At 40.4% G+C, this 23,455-nt stretch overlaps 1 protein-coding gene across 1 annotated transcript in view; it reads right to left on the bottom strand.

The window, feature by feature from the left end:
- Positions 1-1,870: 1,870 nt before the first annotated feature.
- epb41a (erythrocyte membrane protein band 4.1a) overlaps positions 1,871-23,455 on the bottom strand; it is a 72,185-nt gene continuing 50,600 nt past the window's right edge. Inside the window, exons 14-18 of the mRNA XM_078267897.1 lie at positions 9,591-9,719; positions 8,607-8,708; positions 7,785-7,865; positions 7,407-7,526; positions 1,871-4,896 (exon numbers count right to left, since the gene is read on the bottom strand). Coding sequence (XP_078124023.1) covers positions 7,428-7,526; positions 7,785-7,865; positions 8,607-8,708; positions 9,591-9,719 — 411 coding nt within the window. The 3' untranslated portion in view covers positions 1,871-4,896; positions 7,407-7,427. The remainder of the gene's footprint in view (positions 4,897-7,406; positions 7,527-7,784; positions 7,866-8,606; positions 8,709-9,590; positions 9,720-23,455) is intronic.

The following is a 23,455-nucleotide window of genomic DNA, read 5'->3' as shown; positions in this document are numbered from 1 at the left end:
ATGACATTAAAAAACTGCATGTTTCTAACAGTTGCGTGACCAGAGACTTAACAAACTAACTAAATATTGGAGATGTATTTGAAAGATAGAGACAGCTTAGAGCTGTGAATCGGGAAGAGAGGACCGTGAGTTTGCTGTGTGTTTAGCAATTATTTCCTCAATTCTAAGCCAATGAAGTGTGTTCAGTCGGGTGGAATAGGACGGCAAGGTAGTGGTATTTTTAGTAGTTCCTATCCTGGAGTGTGGAGAGGACGACGAGTTGTCGGGTTTTTAGCGGTTCCTACTGTAATTCTAAGCCGAAAAAGTGTGCCTGTCAGTTGGGTACAGAGCTCCGCGTGAGCACAGGCTTTTATGACTGTCAATATAAGCGAGCATCTAACGTTAGCTACTCCGCTGTCTAACATTGCTGGATGCTGCGGTCTCAGCCTGGCAACCAACGTGAACTTCAAGTCTGGGCAGGAGGGGGCGGGTGAGACGACTCTCTCCAGTATTTTGAATTTGTATTGCAGTAACTATTTTAAACACTAGCTGTCAGTATTACATATTGGACCTTTAAATCTTTAAGTCTTATTTTCATTTATGCTTTATGTAAAGCACTTTGACTTGCCTTTGTGTGTGAAATGTGTTTAAAGAGTAAACTTGCCTTGCATTTGTTGACCAACCTCCTACCAAAGAGAACAACGTCCCCCTCCCCTTACCTTTTCTCTAGAGCCACGGTCCATGCCAAACTAAATCTTCAGTGGACAAGCTACTATGGATCATGCTCCCTATTGGATAAACCCTTTCCATTTTGGACACTCAATGACTTTTCCACTAGTGCCAATCTCAGGTAACCCGTCGAGCCAGATGGTTTGTTACACAGAATCATCTGAGCAGCCGTCATTGGAAACTTTTTGGGAAAGGGCAGTTCTTTTTCATAATATTTGTTTCGATGTGTCACTATGGGAGCAAGCCTTACCCTCAGAAGCACTTATCTCATTACGCCAATCCTGATTGGCAAATTCCACGTAGGGTAACTACTTTGGCAATAAATTCCTTTCTGATTCCGATTGTAGAACAAATCAATACAAACCACGCACGTAGCTACCAGGAGCACCATTTAGCTAGAGTCCTTCTCTCTAGAGGATGAACCCAATTCAATTTGGAAATCCTGTGGTGTTTCTTCTCATGACACCCTTACACAAAACTTGCACACAACATACTTCATAATAGCATAAGATGACTGCTCAGCCATGCTCCTCAGGAGAACCACCTGTTGTGTAGTGTTTCCCGAGGTCAAAGTGAACCTTTTTAGCCCCATACTCATAACTTGAATAGTAAAACCATCTGTATGTTTGTTCCATTCAACACGAATATATTCTGGGGTGTAGTGAATATGCAGAATATACAGTAGGCTTTAAACTTTTTATGTTGGTAGATGTAGAAAATTAAAACCTTAGATATATAGCAGATATTTAGATTTTTAAATGGGATGAAAAATGATTTTATTAATATTTTTCTTTTTTCTTTCCTCTCTTGTCTAGGATTTGTGATTTTTAGATGTTCTGAAATGTTAGTGTAAAAGTTACTTCAACTTTAGCAAATTATAAAAACATTTTAGAAAACTATCTACATATTCAACCCTTCTGTCCAGCATGAAATAAATGTAAACCGTGAAATAAAATTCAAAAATGAGAAAACTAGCTAGACACACAACTTGATCAAATACAATGTCTCCATTTGTGTTTATTCTGTGCATTATGCTCTTTTATTATGTCTTCCTGTGATGGTAAAGTGAGGGTTCACAATTAAAAAAAGAACTTAGGTTGGCTTGCTTGTTTCCAACAAGTCAAGGGAGTGTCATGGGGCAAAGTGAAAGATCTACTACATGTTGAGCTGTACAGAATATCGTGTTCTAAAAAAGCATCATGTTTAAAAATTGACAAAATATAAACTACATATGCCATACTAAATATGTCTGATTTAAATGGGCAGTGTGTACTCAAGAGGAGGTTAAATCTGGCCACCTAGACTTATATATTGTTTTGTTATCACCAATGTAATGTTGCAGTGTGTTTGCATTAACTCAATATGCAGACCGTCCTCACCCAGAAAAAGGCTGCATAGGTCGATTGTGAGCAAGCAGCTCATAACGACCCATAGTTACGTTTCTTGTTAGGCGGCGACCTCTCATGGCTGTAGTAATTATGGTGAAAGCAAAAGAGGAAGTAATGTGAAGAAGTACAAGAGTGCCAAATTGTGCGTCAGGAGAAAGGTCAGGGTGGTGAATGTCTCAATCTAACACAGGACTTTCCCCCAGGAGACCAGGGTTCATGTCTGTTTGAAACCAAAAGTCAACTGTCACTTTTTAAAATTAACTGAGTGGCGCAATGATGTCCGTGAAGCCACATTACGTCCTCATTTTAATAGTTTTACATGAGTAAACAAGTATTTTTGTTGCCTAAACTTAGCTAGTTCTGTTTCACAATGCTAACTAGGTGTTTACACACTTCACGTTAAATAGAACCACAACCTCTCAGGAAGAACTCAAGTCGTTTGGAATGTCTCCAAATCAAGTGCTCTTAAAGGTAGTATGGTGACCCACAAGGGTCTGTTCTGGGTCTTCTTATATTCACTATTTATAATAAATAGAATGGCTCTCTGCTACTCCACATTGTTATGAACATTGTTTTGCAGATGATAATGTCTTAAATGTCACATGCGTGTCTCTTAACTGGTTTTGAATACTATGCTTGGGATTTCTTTTCTCAGTTTAACGACAAATATTTGTGTTGTGTGAATTGTGTCAATGTTTTTATACAGTTTTTCTTGTACTGAGGCATCCGAACAAAACAATCTTGATCCAATATCACTTTCTATTTAAATAAAATAACTAAAGCCAGAAACCTGAGTTTATACAATGGGGCTATTTTCTTAAACACATGTTGTAGCTCGAAGGAAAAATCTAGAAAAGCAAAATGAATGCCTGTTTTTGCATTGACAATTATAATTCATGTATTAGTTTTTCATTCCTATCATACATCATCACCTGCTTGTAGAATGATCAAATAAACAGCAGCCAACAGTTTCAACTAATGACATCCACTCTGACAGCAAGGGTCCATGAGTTTTAGTTCTGAGCTAATTCCTGAGTTTAGTTTCTGGGACTAGTAAAATATGCAAAATTGCATTATCAAATCATAATGGAAGATGTACAGTATATCAAGACAGGCCTGTTATAATGAATAATTCAAGTTTATTACAACTTGGGTCATATTTTCACCCATTTCTAAGTCTGTGTATAACTACTAGAAAGTACTAGTAATTTACTCAATCAGATTGCACCATTAGAATGCATATCTTATCTATTACATAATTTGTGAATTGTGTATAGGAAACATCAGTCCTATCCAATTAAAAGCTGTGCAAACAGAGTTACTGTCATTATAAATAAACGGTTGGCTTCTTTCCAATCTGTCTGACTGCTCATGTTTCAGACTTTTATGTCATAGTGATGTCGTATTCCCACACCTCATTAATTTACGGGTGTGTAAAATGCTACAATAACTTATAGAAATGATGACCAAAACTACAAAAATATGATGATGATAAGTTAAACTGGAATCATCCTTTAAGCTTTGTGCAGATCTCAAATTCACTCGATGGCTGAAACAACTGGCCTAATTAATGAGTGCCAATAACTACATTACCCAGATAACCTTGTTAATGTGTTGATGTGGCAGTTGAAATAACTGGAGTATTGCCTTAATCAGGTTATAATCAAATTACAAGCGTGAAAGTAAAGGCTTGATGATCAAAACTTATGCAGTTTAATGAAGAACTATTATCCTCTGCTCGACACTTCACTTTTCTCTAATCAACCTCATGTCATGTTTGAGTTTACTTTCATTTGAATTCCTTCTCTGTAGATGAGTACACACTGCCCATTTGGTAGAAAAGTAGAAATGTGAAACATGTGCAGAAATACTGTAGATGCTGATGTCATGCTCAGACTAAAACTGCATCTGGAATGCTCTCAGTACAAAATCCTTAAGTTAAATACGACTGTGCTGAGTAGATCTAAAACATAAAGACACAGACAGAAGACAGAGGTGGGAATAAATAAAGTCAGAGTCATTTCAGTACACTGATGTCTCCTGTTCTGGTGACACGAGCACTACAAGAACAACAAGAACGACTAAAACAATCAAAAGATGGGAAGATCACCCAACAAATCATTGAGTCAGAACTTTAGATACGGTGAAAGGAGTAATTGCCCCTGTGGTTTGATAAAATCATTCTTTTTTTTATACATAAATTGAAAAAATATTTTTTTCACACTGAGAGGGAAAATAAAATATTTACTGTACAAGAAATGACACCAAACTTGCACTAAAATTTGAGAGGGACCCTCGAGTCCTGATGAGTATAATCCCAAGAAAAATCACCCACAATCCCTTTGTCGATGCTGTTTGGAACACATTGTTAAAAAACACTTGACCTTCAAGTTATTGATAACCAATTCTGATGGTAAGAAAAGCTGTAGAAAAATAAAGTACCAGTAATCTCAAGATTAAAAGACCAAATGCCCTTGGAAATTTTCCTAAACTCCCCAGACAAATTGGAGAGGAATAAACCCACAAATGCTGTACTTTATTTTCTTGTTTCTCTTTAAAAAAGTTTTTTTCATCAGTCCAGCAGTTGATCTTTAATGGAACCAGAGGGGATTGTGGGGAATACCGGGACGGATCTCCTTTAGGCCAAATCCACACTCGTGGAGGTTAAGGTTCAGATTCCAACATCGAAGCTTGTTCCCTCTGACGGTCTGCTGGTTCATGTCCAAGGCAGGGCAGTGGCTGTGATGGCTGGGGGGTGGAGACACAAGTGAGGGGGGGAGAGTAGGGGCAGATAAGAGACCTGAGGCGTGGTTGAAGAATTGGTAGATTGACAGAAAGAGAGATGAACAGATGGCCAGAGAAAGAAAAGAAAGATATTTTAGTGGATTTTAACAGCCAACCATCAACATACAATCACATATTCAATTTTATTTATAGTGTCAAGTTATCTCAGGACACTTGAAGCCCGGTTCAGACCAAAGATTCTCAACGAGACGAAACCCGTTTTAGGAAAAGTTTCAGCGGTCTGAACCCGCCCGTCTCAGTTCGACTCAAACAGCTGATGGTGTCGCTGAGACTCAGCTGGTCCGGTCTCCAGAGGCTGGTTTTAAAACGTAAGAGACGTCACCTGTTTTAACAGCCAATAGAGAAGTTAGATGGACGGAAGCTCATCGAGCCGCGAGCACGGTATGTGGTGGAGCGAGCTAGAGAGTGATTGAAGAGAAGGAGCAGCGTTAGAACAACGCAGAGAATCGGGAGAAATAAAACTTTTTCTCTGTTTCATCTATATAATAGAAATGCAGCGTTAGCAAGTATCTCACATCGCTATCCTCATTCATATTTTAATGATATATTCGCTACAAATGGTATCCAGCTACAAAAAAGCCTGAAAAGTCGGAAGTTAAAACGGAAGTACAGAGAGGGGTCGCTCTGGAGATGATACACCGTCTGGTCTCGTCTCATTGGTGTGAACTGGCAGCTTTCAGAACACTGCAGGCCGGAGACTGGTCAGGAATCTTTGGTCTGAACTAGACTTTACAGATAGAGTAGGTCTAGACCACACAGTATAATTTGCAGTATAATTTACAGAGATCCAACAATTCCCCCAAAAGCTATTATTTGGTTGTACGTATGTGAGCATGTGTTCTTGGAACAGGAACTGTGCGATGACTGATGATGTTACACACATTGAGAAAGGCCTGTAGGCCTCTATCAGGGCCAGAATGGGATAATTTAGCCCAGGCCACACATTCACATGTTAGCATGTTTTTTTCTTCTTCTTTACTTAAAACACTAACCATGTCCCTTTCTCATAAACATATGTGTAGTTTGGCAGCATTCAGCTGCACGGTGCTCCAGGGTTTTTGTCCTTTCAATGCGCTCCCTCTCAGCTCCAACTGTTTCTCTCTTGTGTGTTGTATGTGTACAGGCATATGACCAATCACATGATGACAGCCAGGGATCATACAATATAGCTGTCCCGTGTTGTTTTTACTTATATATATACATATATACCGTAGGATTATACAGACTGCTATCACCATTACTTTCCTAATTTACAAGTTTGCTCATTATGCCCATGCCTTCCTGGTCTGTCAAACATAACTGAGGGCTTCAACCCCCATCTAGACTGGGAGATGTGTTTACATAACAGCCTGTCAGCCGGCTAAATGGACCCATTTAAACCACATAAACAGGCTGACAATAAAGCCACATGGCCATCATTATGGAACATACGTCATGCTTGATGTTGGCGCAGTTACCATACCAATTTACTAAGAAAACGGGGGTGCCCAAATGTGCTGCAGCTTTAATAAGTTTGCAACTGCATGGAACACGAAAATGCAAAATAATCTCCTGTGAATATTTTGTTGTTCAATAAAAGGTTTGACTATAGGCGCAAGCTCATCCACCACGGCTGGTTAGGATGTTGGTAGGTCAGTTTGAGGTCCTTCTGGGGACGCTGCTGAAGAGAGAGAGAAAGTGACGGGAGACACGGTGTGAGCGGACGAGAGAGAGCGATCGGAGCAGAGGAGAGTTAACGTTTAGCGGAGAAGATATCAAGTGAATGTTCAGTAGAGCTACAGTTGGAGCTCCTCCAGAAACAACTGATCCGTTTTACTGAAATCAGTTCCTTTAATTTCCAACATGGCGTCAGTTTTCTCTTCATTGCATCACCAGTCATCATGTATCAAGTTTACAATAATAAAGATAAAACATGAGTTTGAATGCATGGATTCAGCATCCCACTGACTGTAGGAAGGCTATGTAAGCTCAACATGATGTTACAGAAATGTCACTGATCCACGATCAGCAAGTGATGTGTTGTTGTGTCAAGAGTTTGAGTCAGACCAGAGGCCGGATGGTGAAGGTGGGCTCAGTGTGGACACTGTCACGGCACGCTATCTTCTTAATGGTTGTTCTGCATGGCTGTCAGGGCGGGGTAGGTGGGGCTTACCTGGTCACAAAGCCACTAGAGTTTTGAGGAAGGGAGACGTGTTTGAGTGCCGCCAGAAAGTCGATGGAATCCCCTTTTTCCTCCATTAAGTTGTGTTACAGTTATTGTCCGCGTCTTAAATGTCTACACATGAACTGTCCATGGAGCACTGACTAACCAGTGTCGGAGCACGGAGAGCGAGCAGATCGAGTTGACGGATCGGAGCGGTGCCGGGCAACAAGGCGAAAGGTAGGCCTTTTTCACCTTACCTTTAGCCTGACAGCCCAACGCTTATCTGTGGAGATTCATATATGACAAGTAATGATAGGATTGAGTATTCCCAGGGTTGGGGTTTATGCCGTGACAACGCTCACCTTCCAAAGGATCAGTGTGTCTTACTCTGGGCTGATCTCTGTCTCCTGGTGCACAACCACTTTGGTAACAGACATGTCTGGGTGCTGCTCCTTCGCCTCTTTAATGGCCTGAGCCAAAGCCTGAGCAGCGGAGGAAGGACAACAATGCACGCTGGTTAACATGATTAATGAGTTTAATTAAAATGACTTCATGCAGAACAGATTTACTTGATATATGAACACAACTGCTCTATGAGGCTAATTAAGCCAACAAATAATTCCCACTTCACATATCAGGTACATATGCATTTCAGCCAGAACATCTATAAAGCACCTGCTTCCTGGAGAGCTTTGAGGGAAATACAATACTCATCTTCTCCCATCATTTACATTCCTCACCTTGTCGTGATCAATTTCAGTGTCTCCAGTGATGACGATTCTCTTCTCAATGCGAGTCTCAGAGATCCCTCCTTTCACCGTCTACAACAGACACAAGATGACACAAGATAAATATCTAGAAGCTAGGGAAAACATGCACACATTGAAATCCATCTTTATTATCCCTCTGAATTTTGGATGACAACAGATCCACACTGGCAGAAAAGCCTGACACGACTTGTTGATCAGCCGTAAGACCAGAGTGCTGTCTCTCTCTGAAATAAGGCGGATCCAGGCACAGGTTTGGAGGACGATGCAAAGGAACATGGATGTAAGACATGCACAAAATATACCTGTAGAGCAATGACATATGGCCCTCTAATCTATCTATTGTTCTTTTGAACAGTGTAACTGCAGGTTTTTAGGATAACTCATGTTGCACCGTGTAGTTTTGTGTCTTTCATGGAGGTTTCTGAAAAGCTGAGGCATGCTTCCGGGTGCGTCTTTTTTTTACCCAAACCAACAAAATATCAGACTAAACAAAGGAACCTCAAGTGTATTCTGGTCTCAAACCCCTGAGTGCACTCAAAGATTGGCTAATATGGACAAAAACACAGAACTACGTTTCAAATGTTCACATAGACATCCACAGGAAAACATGTTGGAAGCGAGTGGAACAGAGGCTAGCCAGCAGGGCGGGACACTCTCCAGCAGGGACTTACACAGGGTGTAGTGAAGGGTCAATAAGTGATGAAACAGGGATAAGTATTGTACAACATGGTGGTGAGTGACTGTGCAGATGTGGACTGAGTGAGTGCGGGGCTGTTGGTGAGCTTTGCACACCTTGGTGATCTGGGTGGTGGTGGTGGTGCTGACCGTCTCCGAGGTGATGGTCTGGGCACTCAGCAGCACTGCTGAGTCCCTCTCTGCCGGGCTGTCCACTGGCTGTGGGAGAGACACCTTTTGAAGGGTTACACAAGAACCTCAAATCAATCAATTGAACATACTCAATGATCTCCTATCTGTTATGTGTATGTGTGATTTATGTCATTAAGACATTCTAATCCTACTTGCCTGGGTATTGAACTGTTTTGTTATCAACCAAAATGATTCTTTCATTCATTTTCTGATTTAAATCCAAAGTTTCTCATTGTGGGCTGGATTTAGTTCTTGTACAGCTGCTTGTGTTTAACTACTTACATATTTGAGATTTATTTGTATATATATTTGTAGAAATTGTAGAAAAACATCTTTATGTTTAATTAGGTACCAAAAAATAGTGTTTTGGTTCTGAAACTCACGTAAAGTATCAGTATTACCAACTGGGCAAACAGGGCACTTGTCCTGGGGCCCCGGACCCTCGGGACGCCCAAAGGCTCCAGGTCCAATATCCAATGGTAAATGGCTGCATTTATACATCACTCTTATCTAAAGTGCTTTACAATAAGTCTCTCATTCAGCCATCCACACTCACACAGTGATGGCAGTGAGCTGCTATGCAAGGGTTCAGTGTTTGGCCCAGGGACACTTTGACGTGTAGACACTTTGACGTGTGTACACTTTAACATAAGGACAGGAGGAGCCACAGCCGCCCAATGTGTGGCATCTTGGGCCTTTAGTGGGCTCATCTTTGGACATAATATATGACCGTTTGTACCAACCTAAAGGAGCCATGGATGGAAAAACTGTGTAATGTTCCTGCCTGTTGAGTGGCTATTAACAAACTGGCAGAGGTCCTCTACAGTCAACATATGGAAACATGTTTACAAGCATTGCATACAATTTAGACTTGTATTGCATTTAATCAAGGCCCAGAATTCCCCTTACCTGTGCTGACTCGTATGTGATGGTCTTGGTCTCAGTGTGAACTAAAGGGATGTCCTTGTAGGTCACAGTTCCTCTCAGGGAGTTGGTGACGTCTGAGATGGTGATTGTCTGGGTCTTTAGCACAGGAGACTAGAGGGATCAGACCAACAGTCACAAACTAACTCTCTGAGGGCTCCATCACAACTAAAACTACTGGAGCTGTGGATGTGTTAAAGAAGGCAGGAAATCTAGATTACTCATGAAGTTACTATTGTAACTTTAGTTATGGACTACATACAATGAGTTAGGATTTATTTTACGCATATCTTTGTTCAAGTGTGTTAACAGCACGTTTGACCACTGTCTTTGACATTATGTTGTGTTCATATGAAGCCACCAGCACTCAAGCGGCACTTGCGTTACATTTGTGGTGAACCAACTAGTTTGATAGTCATCTCTACTCATTAAAACCAAATGAATGCTTTGAGTAGATTGATCTGCCTGCCTACATCAATACTCAAGCTCACTAATGAAACTCTGATCACCAGTGTTGGGAGTAACGCGTTACAAAAGTAACTTAATTACAGTATTTTACTGTCCAACACTTAACACTGCGGAGAAGTTACTTCCTTCCAAGCAAAAGGTGCTGTGCGTAGAAACCCGGAAATTCAGATGTAGGTAAAGTAACAATATTAAAAGCAATTTCCAAGCAAATGGTGACAATTCTAGTTGATGGCAAGACAACATACACAATTAACACACAGAATACTGTTTAAGCTATACGATATAGAGTTTTCTGTACCTTTTAAGATGAGCTCTGCATTATTTGGCTACATAAAGAGTAGGTGGACAGAGCAACCTGTAGCAAATGTAAGAGGTTGCATCAGATGTACGCCAAATGGGTGACAGCGGTGACTTTCACACATGGGTGTGTCATGTGCATACCCTGTACACTCTTGACCCATCATCATAGCATGCATGCAAGACAACAAACTTATAAATTGGTTCGTTCTGACCAGAAGACCACAATTGTATTATACAAATTCAAATGTACACATCATGTACACGATTTAATGCATTTATTATTTTATAGTACCTATGATAACCTTACTGTAGCTCTAAATAATACTGGAAAAATCACAATATACCAAGAAAGATCAGATAAATCCATTGGCTGGGTAAGAGAAAGTCCATCAGTAGACAATGAAAAACAACTGAAATGTTTCTTTAGTATCACAGTGAACAGTACAGGCTTATAGATTCAGAATTATCCAATAGTCCAATGACACTGAATCATCAGCAGCTCATACAGATGTGCACACACCCTCCTATTGGCTAAGTATGTATACTAAACATGCACAGTATTTTATGGATTTATTTAGTTGAATAGCAGTGTTGTAAAAGTAGTAAAGACACATTGCAGCTTGTATTATGTTAATCCCACCAACATTTCAAAGGGTAAACATTATACTTTCCCAGAGTTCATTTAGATCCAGTCACACTTTGTCAAACATAAGCAAATGGTCAACATTTCCTGTCATCATTTGAAAGTCTAAAACAAAACCTGAAACATTTCTCAGGAAACTCAAGAGACGTTTGGTTTGGCCTTGGTATTGTGGAAGTCACACAGAGAAGTAAAATGATCAAGTGTAAGAGGGAACTAAAATGAAAGATGACATGGTCCACTGAGATGACTCTACTTATCTTAGTGGACCACACACAAGTGCATCAACATACAGTACTTCCAGCATTAACAAACAGACCACAACAAAACTTCACCACATGTACTGTAACCATGCAGTTAAAGGTTTCCAACGGTTTTTCAGCGTCCACTGATCAGGCTGTGCTGTTTGGACACATACACAGAGCAGGGCTAAAGCTAAATATGCAACTTTTCACACCGAATAACAATTGAAATATAGCTACTATTAGCAGAATGAGAATCACAGTATCCTGCAGCATCCACCGTGTGACAACATTGCTACTTTCCAAAGAAGCCAATAACTGGATCAATAGTTAAAAGGAGGCTGTGAAAACATAGCCAAAAGAGCCTTTATTGTAAGCAGTGCCAGAACAATAACCCAAATTTACAGTTACCACAACAACACTTTTTTTTTTTATCTTGATGCTTTACTTTTACAAATATGAACATGTTTTTTTTACTAAACATTTTTAGAAGCCAAAGTTCTAATTGTTAAATACAAGCCAATACTTGGACTTTGTCTTAATAAAAAAGTGTGAAATTAGCAAAATTGTGATTTAAATCAGGAAATATCTGATCAAAGAATAAGCAACAAGGTTTCAAATCTGACCGTATGGTATCCAATGCCAACTTTCAGTACTTTGCTGTAGTTTTTGCTATTTGGTGCTATGGACACATTAAGATCTATATCACACTGAGGGTTTATACCCAGCCCTAGTTGCCCTAAGACTTCATGAGTACTCCCTAATTTCCTTACCCCTATTCTTCACCGGGCGTGTCTAGAAACAACATTGACTATATTGACCGTAGACTCAGATTATATCAGATAGTTTTAGCATTGTAATGCTAATAATGGAGAAAGAATGGATGGATTTATGCCAAAGGCCACTTTGGATTCCAGGCAGTTCCTGATTATCTGTGCTGTATGAACTCCTGCTTGATGCATTCACACTGGATACATCTGCAGTCCACTATTTACTTCCAGTAGATTTAACCATAACCATGGTCTAATCTTTACAAAGTGCATTAGTTACCCAACCATACCTTGGTTGCCACATGCACATGCCGTAGAAAGAAATAATTTTAAAAACATTGGCACTGAACATTAAAAAATGTCACGTTGTAGTTTCATATCCTAAAATGTAATTGCAGATCATACGGTGTCCCGTATGGACCTGGCCAGCCATCAGCTGGGTTCTGCCTGCTTACCATACAACAGGAAACCAGGAACAACAAGAGTAAAGGAAGAAGAAAGAGAAGAGATCAACCAGGTATCTGATAACTCTGTCAGCTAACTTTTTTATGTAGCCCAAGTTCACTTTTAACCTCAGATCATATGGCTGCTGTTCTGCTGCTGTCAAGTTTTAAATGACTTCCTGTCTCAGATAGTATCTGGAATGTACTGTATTTATGCATCGATATGTTGGACTATTGTACAGTCGGCGTAGTAGCTTTCTAGTACTGAAGCGTCTCAACAGGGTACACATACACCTATGGAATGGTAAGCCCCAGAAGGAAAGCATGCATCAGTTAGTCACCACCTGCACTTCTTAAACCAAGTTAAGTTTGTCAGCCAGTAGCCAGGAGAGTTTGTAACACTGTTTAAGGCTGTAATGCTTCCATTTAGATGACTGGCAGTTAGGTAATAACAAAAGCTGAGTAGATGGGAGAAGGCAGGAGCCTTCGTCAGTGTAGGAGTGCGAACATATGGCTATTTCCTGGAGGTAGTACCAGTGTAGACCCGGTGAGAATCAAACTTGTCAAAGAATCATTTGTTTATTTTTAAAGCCAGTCCTGTTACTGCTCACTGCTGGAGACAGCAACTACACCAAGAAAGTTGACTTGAAGCTGTTATTCTTGTGCTACAGTTCTACCTGCACCTTACTGCCTCTCGTTTAGACAAAGACCAAACTCAAGTGGAAGTTCTCTTTGGTCGACAATAGCAATTTGCATTTTGGGAGATTATAGTTACACTGGTCACTAAGTATGTAGTTATTATGGTGTGTCCACACAGAACTTTAAAAAAAAAATTTAGATAAAAGTGCATTCAAAGTAAACTGAGTTAGTGGACAATGAACTTAACCTGTGTCTTTAAGAATCCATGTCATAAACATACAGAGACTAGAGGAAATTAACAGAAAGAACTGGAGTTTCTGGTGAGTTCTGATTAGCCTGATTCTGAGCCGGCGCTAGCCACAGCCAATCGCTATCGCTGTAACATCGCTACATTGGCTGTTTCGGGTGAATAACACAGACTGCACAAACAGTCCACCGGTCAGATTTGTGTGAATAACACAAGGTGACCATTCATTTTATGTTTGGTCTGAACATCTGTATTGTGGATCAGTTAATACTCTGAGCAGGTTTAATCAAAATCGGATCGGGGGAGACAGTTAATATGATGGGTTCTTCCTTTCTGGACTCTCAATGTCTCTGTTCCATTCCATTAAAGCTCTGTCAAGATTGTATACAATTGTTAAACAGCACAAATTTGAATGCCAAAGATCACCAAAGTTGACTTTGCTTCTGCAATAGGATCTGCTGATAGTTGTTATTTCATTCAAATTAAATGAATAATCCAAAATTTTGCTGTCATGAATGCTGACACTTGAATCATGAGTCTTTGGGCAGGATTTCAACAAGCTCAGTCTGTGCCAAAGAGAAAAGTTGCATATTATAGCTAGGCAAACAAAGAATACCTTCAACAGTCACGCAAGCAACACTTGTCCTGTTAGGCTCACAAAACCCTTTCAAAACCCACTGAATTATGTCAGAATTACAACTGCACTCCCAATACTGTCTTCTTATCTGTAGCCTTGAAAGACTAATGGCTCAGTAATTACCTACGGTATTACGTAGTAATTACCTACAGGCAGCAAAGCAATTGCCAGTCATGATCACTGTTCTCATCCTCTGGAAGAAGGACTCTGCTTTCATTATCCCATTCTGACATTGTTGTATTATCATCTCAGCATCACATCATAGTTGTGTCTACATGGTTGGCCCAATCTGGGTTATAAAGTCAGAATCAATATTTGTCCCTCAACATGTTACTGGAAAAAGTAAAAAATTGTTGTTATGCATTCCTGAGTAATTCCTTTTCTCCACTAATGGGTTCTTAACTTACACTTGGCCTGATTGTCTGCTGATACTTGGTCCAACATTAACAGGGCTAACGCATATCAGTCTCTACTAAACTGCACACAGATTCTTAACACAGTCTGAGGGCCAGATGTACGTACATTTGCGAATGTAGCGTTATCAGCGCCATGTCCAACCCGCAGAAAGCGCACCCTGTGATACATCAGCTTACGTCATATTTCCCAAACCTGCAGTTCATCGGGTAATCAGCGCCTTTCTCCGCCCACTATACCGTAAATTGCGAGCATTTAAAAGCGCAATTGAATGGGCCTCCTTCTCTCTTTCTATCATGGATCAGCCACCGACGACTGTCAAAACAGCGAAAACAAAGATTTAGCAATAACAAAGTTGATCTGCTTGTTTATGAGGTAACAGCTTTAAAAGTACTTGTGCGTTAAGTACTTGTGCTATGATACAGCTGAGTGCAGACTGCGATATTCCCACTGCTGATGCTATGACTGTTTGAAATGATCCTAATGCCAATATTTGTAATGTAGCGAGGAGTTTAACAACTGCTGGAAAGGAATGTGAACGCTGAGTCGGAGATTAAATGTCATCTTTGATTTCTTCCAGCAACTGTAATATTGCATGGCTGCTTAATCTGTAACGCTTAATGATTTCGTGTTCACTCAACTGAAAAAGTGTGATCCTTGTGGCAAAAACCTTTTCAGCTCATCTCCTTGGCCTATGTCTTCATCTTGCTCGGATTACTGCTACCATTTCACCAGGAGGCATATGCGAGGAAACCCGCTTCCAGGTTTCCACCTGCTTTTAAGAGGCGGAGAATTTTCACCACTAAATAGAGGCGCGCTTTCACGGGCGGTTTTTGTACATACCGCGGAATACATAATTAGGCGCACTTTACGCTTCCCCTCCCATTTCTTTATGGGAAACTCCCACTTTCCCCTTGACCCTACCGTGAATGCATATGCATGACACGGAAAAGTGCAATTTGCCATTTTCAGTTCCCGCGACAAGCAGTCTGCGATTTTACCTCAGTGCGGCCTGTTTGTACATACCTTGCGCGCACGTTGCGAAACAAATACGCCTGAAGTGGCCGCAAAAGCGTTAGTACATCTGGCCCTCAGAGCTTTGGTCAACTGACTACGTATATATATATATATATATATATGTTTGTTACCTTGCCACATAACTAAGTGTTGTCCAGGGGCTGCATAACAGAAATGTCCAACGTGAGATCTTAGTATACTATATTTTGAAATTGAACATGCAACTTACTACTTTGCTGTAGTACAGTCACTTGGAAATCTACTCAACAGCAGAAATGCTAACTCATAAGGAGAAAATATGTACAATGCAAGCATTAAATGGAAGGTATTAGTAACAACCTTTTCCTTTTCCTGCACAATGCAATCGTGAAGGTTGTATAATCATGTTTCATTTACGAGAACACAGGGATAAAAAATATTTTGCTGATTTCTTTAAGCGAGACGATGTAACTTTTGAGATAAGAAATAGCACTTCCTGCAAGTAGCAAGTCCTGGCAATAAATGCTTAATTGACTTTGCTTTAGGGCTTTAGCTGTTACAGTCTTACTTGGTTTGGTATGCCAGTAGCATTTGGCAGTTTGGCAGGTCTGTTAACCTTTGGACTCTCCACATGATGAAGCAGAGTATTCAAGGCTCTAGGAAGAACCATACTTGATATTCAAAGAGTCTGGAGGATGTGTATTTTTTCTTTTTGTTTACTAACCAGAAACCCAAAAGAAAAAGTGTAAGAAGTAGATTAACCAGTGTGTCTGTCTGCTCCAACATACACAGCTAATGTTAGCATGCCCGGCAAACTTACAGTAGTGACTTAAGAGTTCCTTTCAGGGGAAAATAGCATATCATTAAAGGGATACTTTGCCGATTTGAAACCAGCTCTGTGTCATCTTTGTGTGTTTGGAAAGTGCTTTGCTGCTCTGCTTCGTGCACTAGCACAACGGAGGGAAGCCAAGCACCCTTCATCTGCACACACTGCTATGACACAGAGCTGGATTTAAATCAGCAAAACATCTCTTTAACTACATTTTGTTGGGTAATAGATTACATGAGAAAAAACATCCTGTGTGAGCTGGTCCCAGATGCAATGGTATCTTTGTTTGTCCCTGTCATGCTGTTGATTTTGGAAAAATGTAGTCCTCATTCCCAGAGCCTGTAGAGATGTAGGAATTAATCTCTAACAACTCATTTTCAAAGTAGTACTCCCCTCACTGGTGACTGATGACAGTACATTACTTCCTTGATGAAAACTTACTAAAAAAAAGAATCTATAATAATCCGATAACCCTGTCCAAAATAATAGGCTGCTAAGCTATGAACCCTATAGATAGTGATTGTATAGGCTAATTTTGTACTGAACGAAATGTGACAAATTGGTGTAGCAACAGACTGAATGTACTCCTGAAGTGAAGATGTTGCGGCGGTGTGAACGGTTTTGACACTTGCACTTGACTTGAAAGGGAACAAATTACACAGTCACTGACTGTGAATCTTTGAACCAAACTGAACACAGTGATTTGTAATTTCTCTACAAGCCTCTGTGTTGCTTGTCCAAGTATGTTTTTCTATAGTAAGCAGCTGAACAGGGTTACGTTAGAACAATGTATCAAGCTGTACTGAATTGTCAGGGTAGCCATCTACTCCACAACAGCAATGCTACTCATTTGTTTCTATGCCTTCTACCGGGTTCAATACCTGCTTAGGATGCTGACTTTTTGCCTATGACACGCAGCTGTAGCTTCAGGTTTTGAGCATGATATAGTATTGTGTATGTAGGTATGGCTGTATCCTTGGTCAAAAAGAAGTCAGCAGAAGACACCACCTCAACCACCTCAGGTAAAGTTCATCAGTGAGCCTGCTGGAGCGGATCAAATCTGCCTGGGACAGTTGTCATTTCAGGTGGCAAAATTGATGTTTTTGGTTAAAACTGACAAGACTGATATGCATGTTGCTCTGTTGTAAAGGACCCCCTGTCTCAAAAATTACTATGACGATTTTCAATTAGAAATTTGCCTTCATTATCATCAACACTTGATAGGCGTGGCAACAGTAACTAAGCTGGGGCGGAGCTTAGCAAGAGTCAACTGCCACCTGTGGCCACAGTGACTGTTGTCCAGGAAAAGTTACATAGGCTCGCTTTAAAGACTCAAATTTATTAGTGCCATTTCAGGCTGAACTGAGGCGCATGTAGGCTAAGAAAGGAAACTGCGCATAGAACCGATAATGACTTCAAGGTAGAGGAACGAAACAGAAGTTGAATGAAGCAGTCTGTAAATGGCTGAGGGCACCTTGCAGGATAAATGTTCAGGGATCTAGGGATGTATTTGTCTTTAAATGAAGGCGAGCCACAGCATGGTCAGGGCCATCACCAGCAGCCCTGACAGAAAGAAAGACATCCGGGAATGCTTGAGCCTGGCTTGGTTCAGCTCACATGGGTTAACCAAGCTCCTCCGCTCATCTGGCACATTGATAGCCACCTTTAGAGTGTGACCATGAGCTTGTTCTTCCTCCTCCTCCTCCTCATCATCATCATCATCATCAACCCAATCAACCTCACTGTCCTCATCCTCTTCTTCCAGCAGGCAGTCCCGTGTGTACAGCGGGGGTCCCACTGGCGCTGGGGACAGACTACATGCTCTTACCTTGTGTCCGAACAGAGTCGGCCTCCCTCGCTGTGCTCAGCAGCAGCAGCAGCAGGCCAAGAGAGACAGATAACAATGAACAGACACGTGGGATATGGTCAATTGACAGGAGAAGGAGGAAAGGGGATAGAAGGATGAAGGAATGGAGGAAGGGGATGAGTAGGGAAGGTACAGGAAAGGGAGGCCGCTGAAGGCTGTGTAGCATGGAGGGGACATGCTTTACAGCTTGACAGCTTTTAAATTAAGTTGTTTGTGGTGTCTGAAAGAAGAACATTAACATGAACAGACAATTCACGTCTGACAGACGTTACTCCGTCTGTTAGCTTTGGGAAGTCAAGTAAGCTCAAACTCACATTATGACAAGGTTATGATGCTGGGTGGCTTGCAGTCATATGAAACTAATACATCTGGTTCTTACTTCTATGTGTAAGTAGTGTCACCATTGACTGCTGAACTTTCTTTTCTTTTCACAGTTACACAATTACTACAACAGAAAAAGGATTTTTAGGATTTGTCTTAAAATGAAACTAATAGACTAAGAGACATTTCTGGTTTATATCAACTTGGATCTTATTTTCGTAGCTTATTCATAGTTATTCTATCAAAAAACATTGTACACCCCAAAGTAATTTCCAGAATCTGAGAACACTGTGACATTGCACAAAAAGAGCCTGAAAGGGCAAGAGACATCAGATGATTAGACAAGTTACTAACAAGCCAGATCATCCAAACCACTTAATGTGTCGGTAAAACAGAAAGGATTACCTTTGGCTAACCCTGTCCTAACCTTCAAATAGGGGTTACCCAGGGAAAAAACCCTAATCCTGACCTCGAAATAGTGTTGTCGCTAATAATGCCTTATTGCACAGTAAAACTGTGAGTGTGCACTACACACTACATCAAGTATGGGAGGTCTGATTACAGATTTACAGATTGTAAAGCCCCTTGAGCGATATTGGGCTGTATAAATACTGAAATATTGAAAGAACCAGAGTCATGTCTCTAAACTATAATTGTTTGCAATTTGGATAATCATTTTACAGATGATGTATGGGTTCTCTGCCGAATAAGTTTGGCTAACCTTGTCATCTGACAGCTTCTACTGTATTTCTTGACTTGTTAGACTCTTTTTAGTAATGTCGCCACGTTCATAGATCTCACCAATTAACTTGTTGAATACAAAGTTATTAATTGTAACAAACTGGAATTATGTAATTGTATGAAGTTGTTTTAGGATTTCAGGCCCGATAGCTCTGTTAGTTAGGCTTCAATTACATAATTTTTCACATGCAGCATGAAACAACAGTTTGCTTTCAAACATGTCATGTATAGAGTTGCGTACTGAGATCCGGTGCTAATACGGCACCGGTGCCTAAACGACCGGTATCTACAGGACCGAATAGCGACGGGGATTTCGACGCCTCATTTCAAATGCCTGCTCTGCTCCTGATCCTCCGAAACAGACGTTAGAGGCAACAGAAACATCGCTGCATGTCACGCTAGTTAACACTACACTTGGCAGCAGGTAACGTTAGCCTACTGTTAGCTAGCAGCTGGGTTAAACACGGTTAAAATGCTGACAGCTAAACGGTGTAAAGTGTGACTGTATTTCACTGTAGAGGATTCCAACACCGGGACGTTAACAGTATGCTGCTGCCGTTGTCAAAAAACCCATAGACAGTAAAATAAATGGACAATGTGACGCCGTTGTTTTCTACGGAGACCAGTGAAGTATATTAGAACCACTTTTCTGGTGATGAGTGTTACTGTGCAGCCTCAAACTGAGCGAGATAAAAAGAGAAATCTCAATCATTCCGAATCTTGCAGAGACGGAGAGCGTAGGTATATGTAAGGAGATAACATAGGCACAGGCTAATTATTGCTAACTAAAATGCTAGTTAACATTAGTAATTAAACTTAAACAGCTAATGTAAGTCGAAACTGCCTGCAAGCTTCTCCTGTACTGACATGTATTTGTCTACTATGCGACAGAATGTCGCGTGGTTATGACACAATCGTTAGCCTATTTTTCCAAAACGGCTGCTACAGAACCATAACATGAGATACAAGGTAATGGAGCCTTTTGTACATTGTCGTGTTTCTTTATAAATAAACAATGGACAAATAGAGTCTTTAAACGCTTCAGATGTAAAGCTGTCAAAGTGGCGCAAATGAATGGCAGTCAATGGAATGCTAACGGCACCTGATGGCTTATTAGCATCAAAATGGCTCCATGGGAGGTACGCTTTGTGGAAGCTGGCTTACCCCCTTGGAAAAACCACACAGATGGTGCGTTCACTTGAAACTCGCCTCGCCAGCCTTTGCGTTCAAAGTTATTGTAAAATACACTTTTCCCTAGCTAGTCGTTTTTTGTTGTCGTTTACCAGCAATTTATTGGTGAAATAAGTTATTGTTACATTTTTAATAAATCATTTAATTTTGACCATATGGCCTTAGCAATAAACACGCCCTTCTTAAATGTCACAACTGTCGTTTTGTGCTCCTTTTTTAAATTTTACTTTTTAAAATATTTTTTGAAGTATTGGTTCAGGCACCGGCACCGTTTTAAAAGTATCGTTTTAGCACCGGGATCGAAAAAAAATCCAAACGATACCCAACCCTAGTCATGTACTTTCTTTGCTTTATATTTTTACACAATCTCTGCTCTTGTCCCATGGCATCACTAAAGTAGAAAATCATCTTGACTTTTTGGTAAATTGATTACCATAACTTATAAGGGTGTGAAGAAGCACCAACTCCCTCACCAATCATTTTATTATTTTGTTAATGTGGACATTTCCTCTCACTGTTTTCTTTATTTTCTTAATTTATAGTTCCTACATTAATTAACAAAGACAACAAGTTGATTTGTTTGGATTAATGTACATCACCTGATTACTGACCTGAGTATTGACCTGATTAGCCAGTTTGAACTGGAGAGGTGGGCTCTAATCCTGTGTGAGTGGAGTGTGTGACAGTTTTTGGGACTGTTTTGTTTGAAGAGCAGCACCAGAACAGTTTGAGCAGTGTAAAGAGGAGTTCCCTTTCTGTTTTTCTTTGTTTCATGTTTTTTTGAAGACTGAAAGTAAAAGTCGAGCAGTTTTTCCGTAACATAGTGCAAGAACTGCTGCCTGGAGAAATAATCCTGCCATAGAAGTTCTTCTGTTTCTGTACTCGTCAGTTGGTGGCCAGCTCTGAGTTAGAGCTGGTTGATATATATGAACTGTGTTGAGTAGCAGACAGGTAAGATAATTACTAGAGATGCACCGATTGACCGGCCGGTGACCGGAATTGGCCGATCAGTCTGATATATGCCGATTTTATTCACTGGGGCGCCGCATGATTTACATCGCACAACATCAGCACCACACGTGCACATGCAGGGTTTCAGCTATATGCATGTAGCTGCGATGCACTGCCGCTCAAACAGCTGTTTATGAAATGTCATAGTCGTAATTATACACAGCTCTGCAGAGCCGTCTGCTCTACTGATCTCAGGCGAACAGTCAGCCGCTCTCTCTCTCTCTCCCCTCTGAGGCTGAAAAACTGGAACATGAAAACTGCACTCACGCGTGTCCCGTGAAATATGACAGCTACAGTTTATTGGAAAATAGCATTGGACACACTGACTTTGATGAATTTACTGTTTATCAGACCCCAGATGAGACAAGAAGCTAACGTTAGCAAAAGAACCCCGCTGTATTCCTCCGACATGCTGTATTAACGTTACTGTTTAAAACGCTTTCCAGGTTAGTGGGGATGCATACCGCTGAAAACCAACATTAAAAACGTAGTAATCTTCCCTCAGCGTTTAGTTTTGTTGCTAAACTGTGTGTAAAATGAGCGGTGATTAAATCATCTGTTTCAGGTAATGGCACTCTAGGGTACCGTCTATTTGCTGGATTGTTCCGAGGTAACCGTCGGTAGCTAACGTTAGCAGATAAGCCCGTTGACAGCAACGGTAGTATTTATGCACAATGACACATAAAGCAAACTTGCTAAAAAAGGAACTACACGCTGTTTTCAGGTAACGTTACTGTTGACGTTTAAACAGGCCTGTGTGTGTGTTGTGAGAAATATCTTTATACTGCATTAAGGCTATATTTATTTTATTTTTATGTGTTATTTATATATAATTGTATTGCCATTACCTGTTTTCCCTGTTTTCATACATACAGAAGTTTAGTTTGCTAAATATATTTATATACATTTTTTTAGTTGGATATTGGATGTGAAAAGAAGGAAATGGTTCTTCCATAACATTGCACTTTAGATGTGTGTTAATTTCCCACACCAGGAGTCATTTATATAGTTCCTTTTTTTATAGCGATCGATTATCTATTCAAAATGTTCTATGCAAAATGTAACATTTTCTATTAAAGAAAAGACAGAACATAAATATTTCTAACTACTTTAAAAGTGGTTAGAAAAAAATGAAATTGGAATCGGCTAAAATCGGTACCGGCTGGTCAAACTCAATGAAAAATCTGAAATTGTAATCGGCCTAGAAAATTGTAATCGGTGCATCTCTAATAATTACTTTTGTTATAATGACAACATCCCGAAGGATGCATTTTCTATGAACCCGTTGGAAAGCTGCCAGGCAGATTCAACAGAGCTGCAGAGGCTACAGGTGGGAGGGGTAAAACACTTTTCATTCCATGGGTCACCTGATTTTGAGGGTACATTAAAGACCATTTGCTAAACCCCTCCCCTAAATAGCGATTGTCCAATCGCAGTTAAGCAACTGGGTAACACTTTAGTGTACTTGAAGGGGTGTGCATAGGACTGACATGACACAGTCACAACTATGACATGACACTGGCCATGACCACGGATGCTACTATGTCAGTATTTAAAGTGGCTCTGTCAGGCTCTTACCTAGATGGCATTGCTAAATGTTGATTCATCCTCATTCTCAAAGAAAATCATATAAATGATGTCATAGATGTAATCTCTGTGTTGCTTGTGCAAGTTCTGCTTTGTGTTACAAAAAAAAGAAACTGATAATACTGCATTTTTTTGTTACTATTTTTTGTTCTATAATATTAGGACGATCTAGCTCTACTATGCTATAACAGAACAATGTTGCTTCTTGATTTCTGTGACTTCTACACGGATTATTAACTGGTGAGGATGCTGACTTTTTGTCTGGGACTTTAAACCTTTAAAGGAAAAGCCACTGAAGGATTCTGTCGTTTGTAAAACGATGACAGGTAGGGACAGTGTCCAATCACTTTTGACAGAAAATCTGCTCCATGGTGGGAATAGGAAAGGCATTCTCTGGCAGCTAAAATGCTAGCTAGTGCATTCCATGTTGGCGCTGCAAAGTCTTCTAAATGCCAAAAGGAAGAAAGAAGCACCACCACCAGAAAAACCGTAGCATTTCATCTGCTT

The sequence above is a fragment of the Sander vitreus genome, chromosome 14 (genome assembly GCF_031162955.1).
Source record: "Sander vitreus isolate 19-12246 chromosome 14, sanVit1, whole genome shotgun sequence".
Taxonomy (NCBI): Eukaryota; Metazoa; Chordata; class Actinopteri; order Perciformes; family Percidae; genus Sander; species Sander vitreus.
Note: the sequence above shows the minus strand (reverse complement) of the source record. Positions and strands in the feature narration are given on the sequence as shown.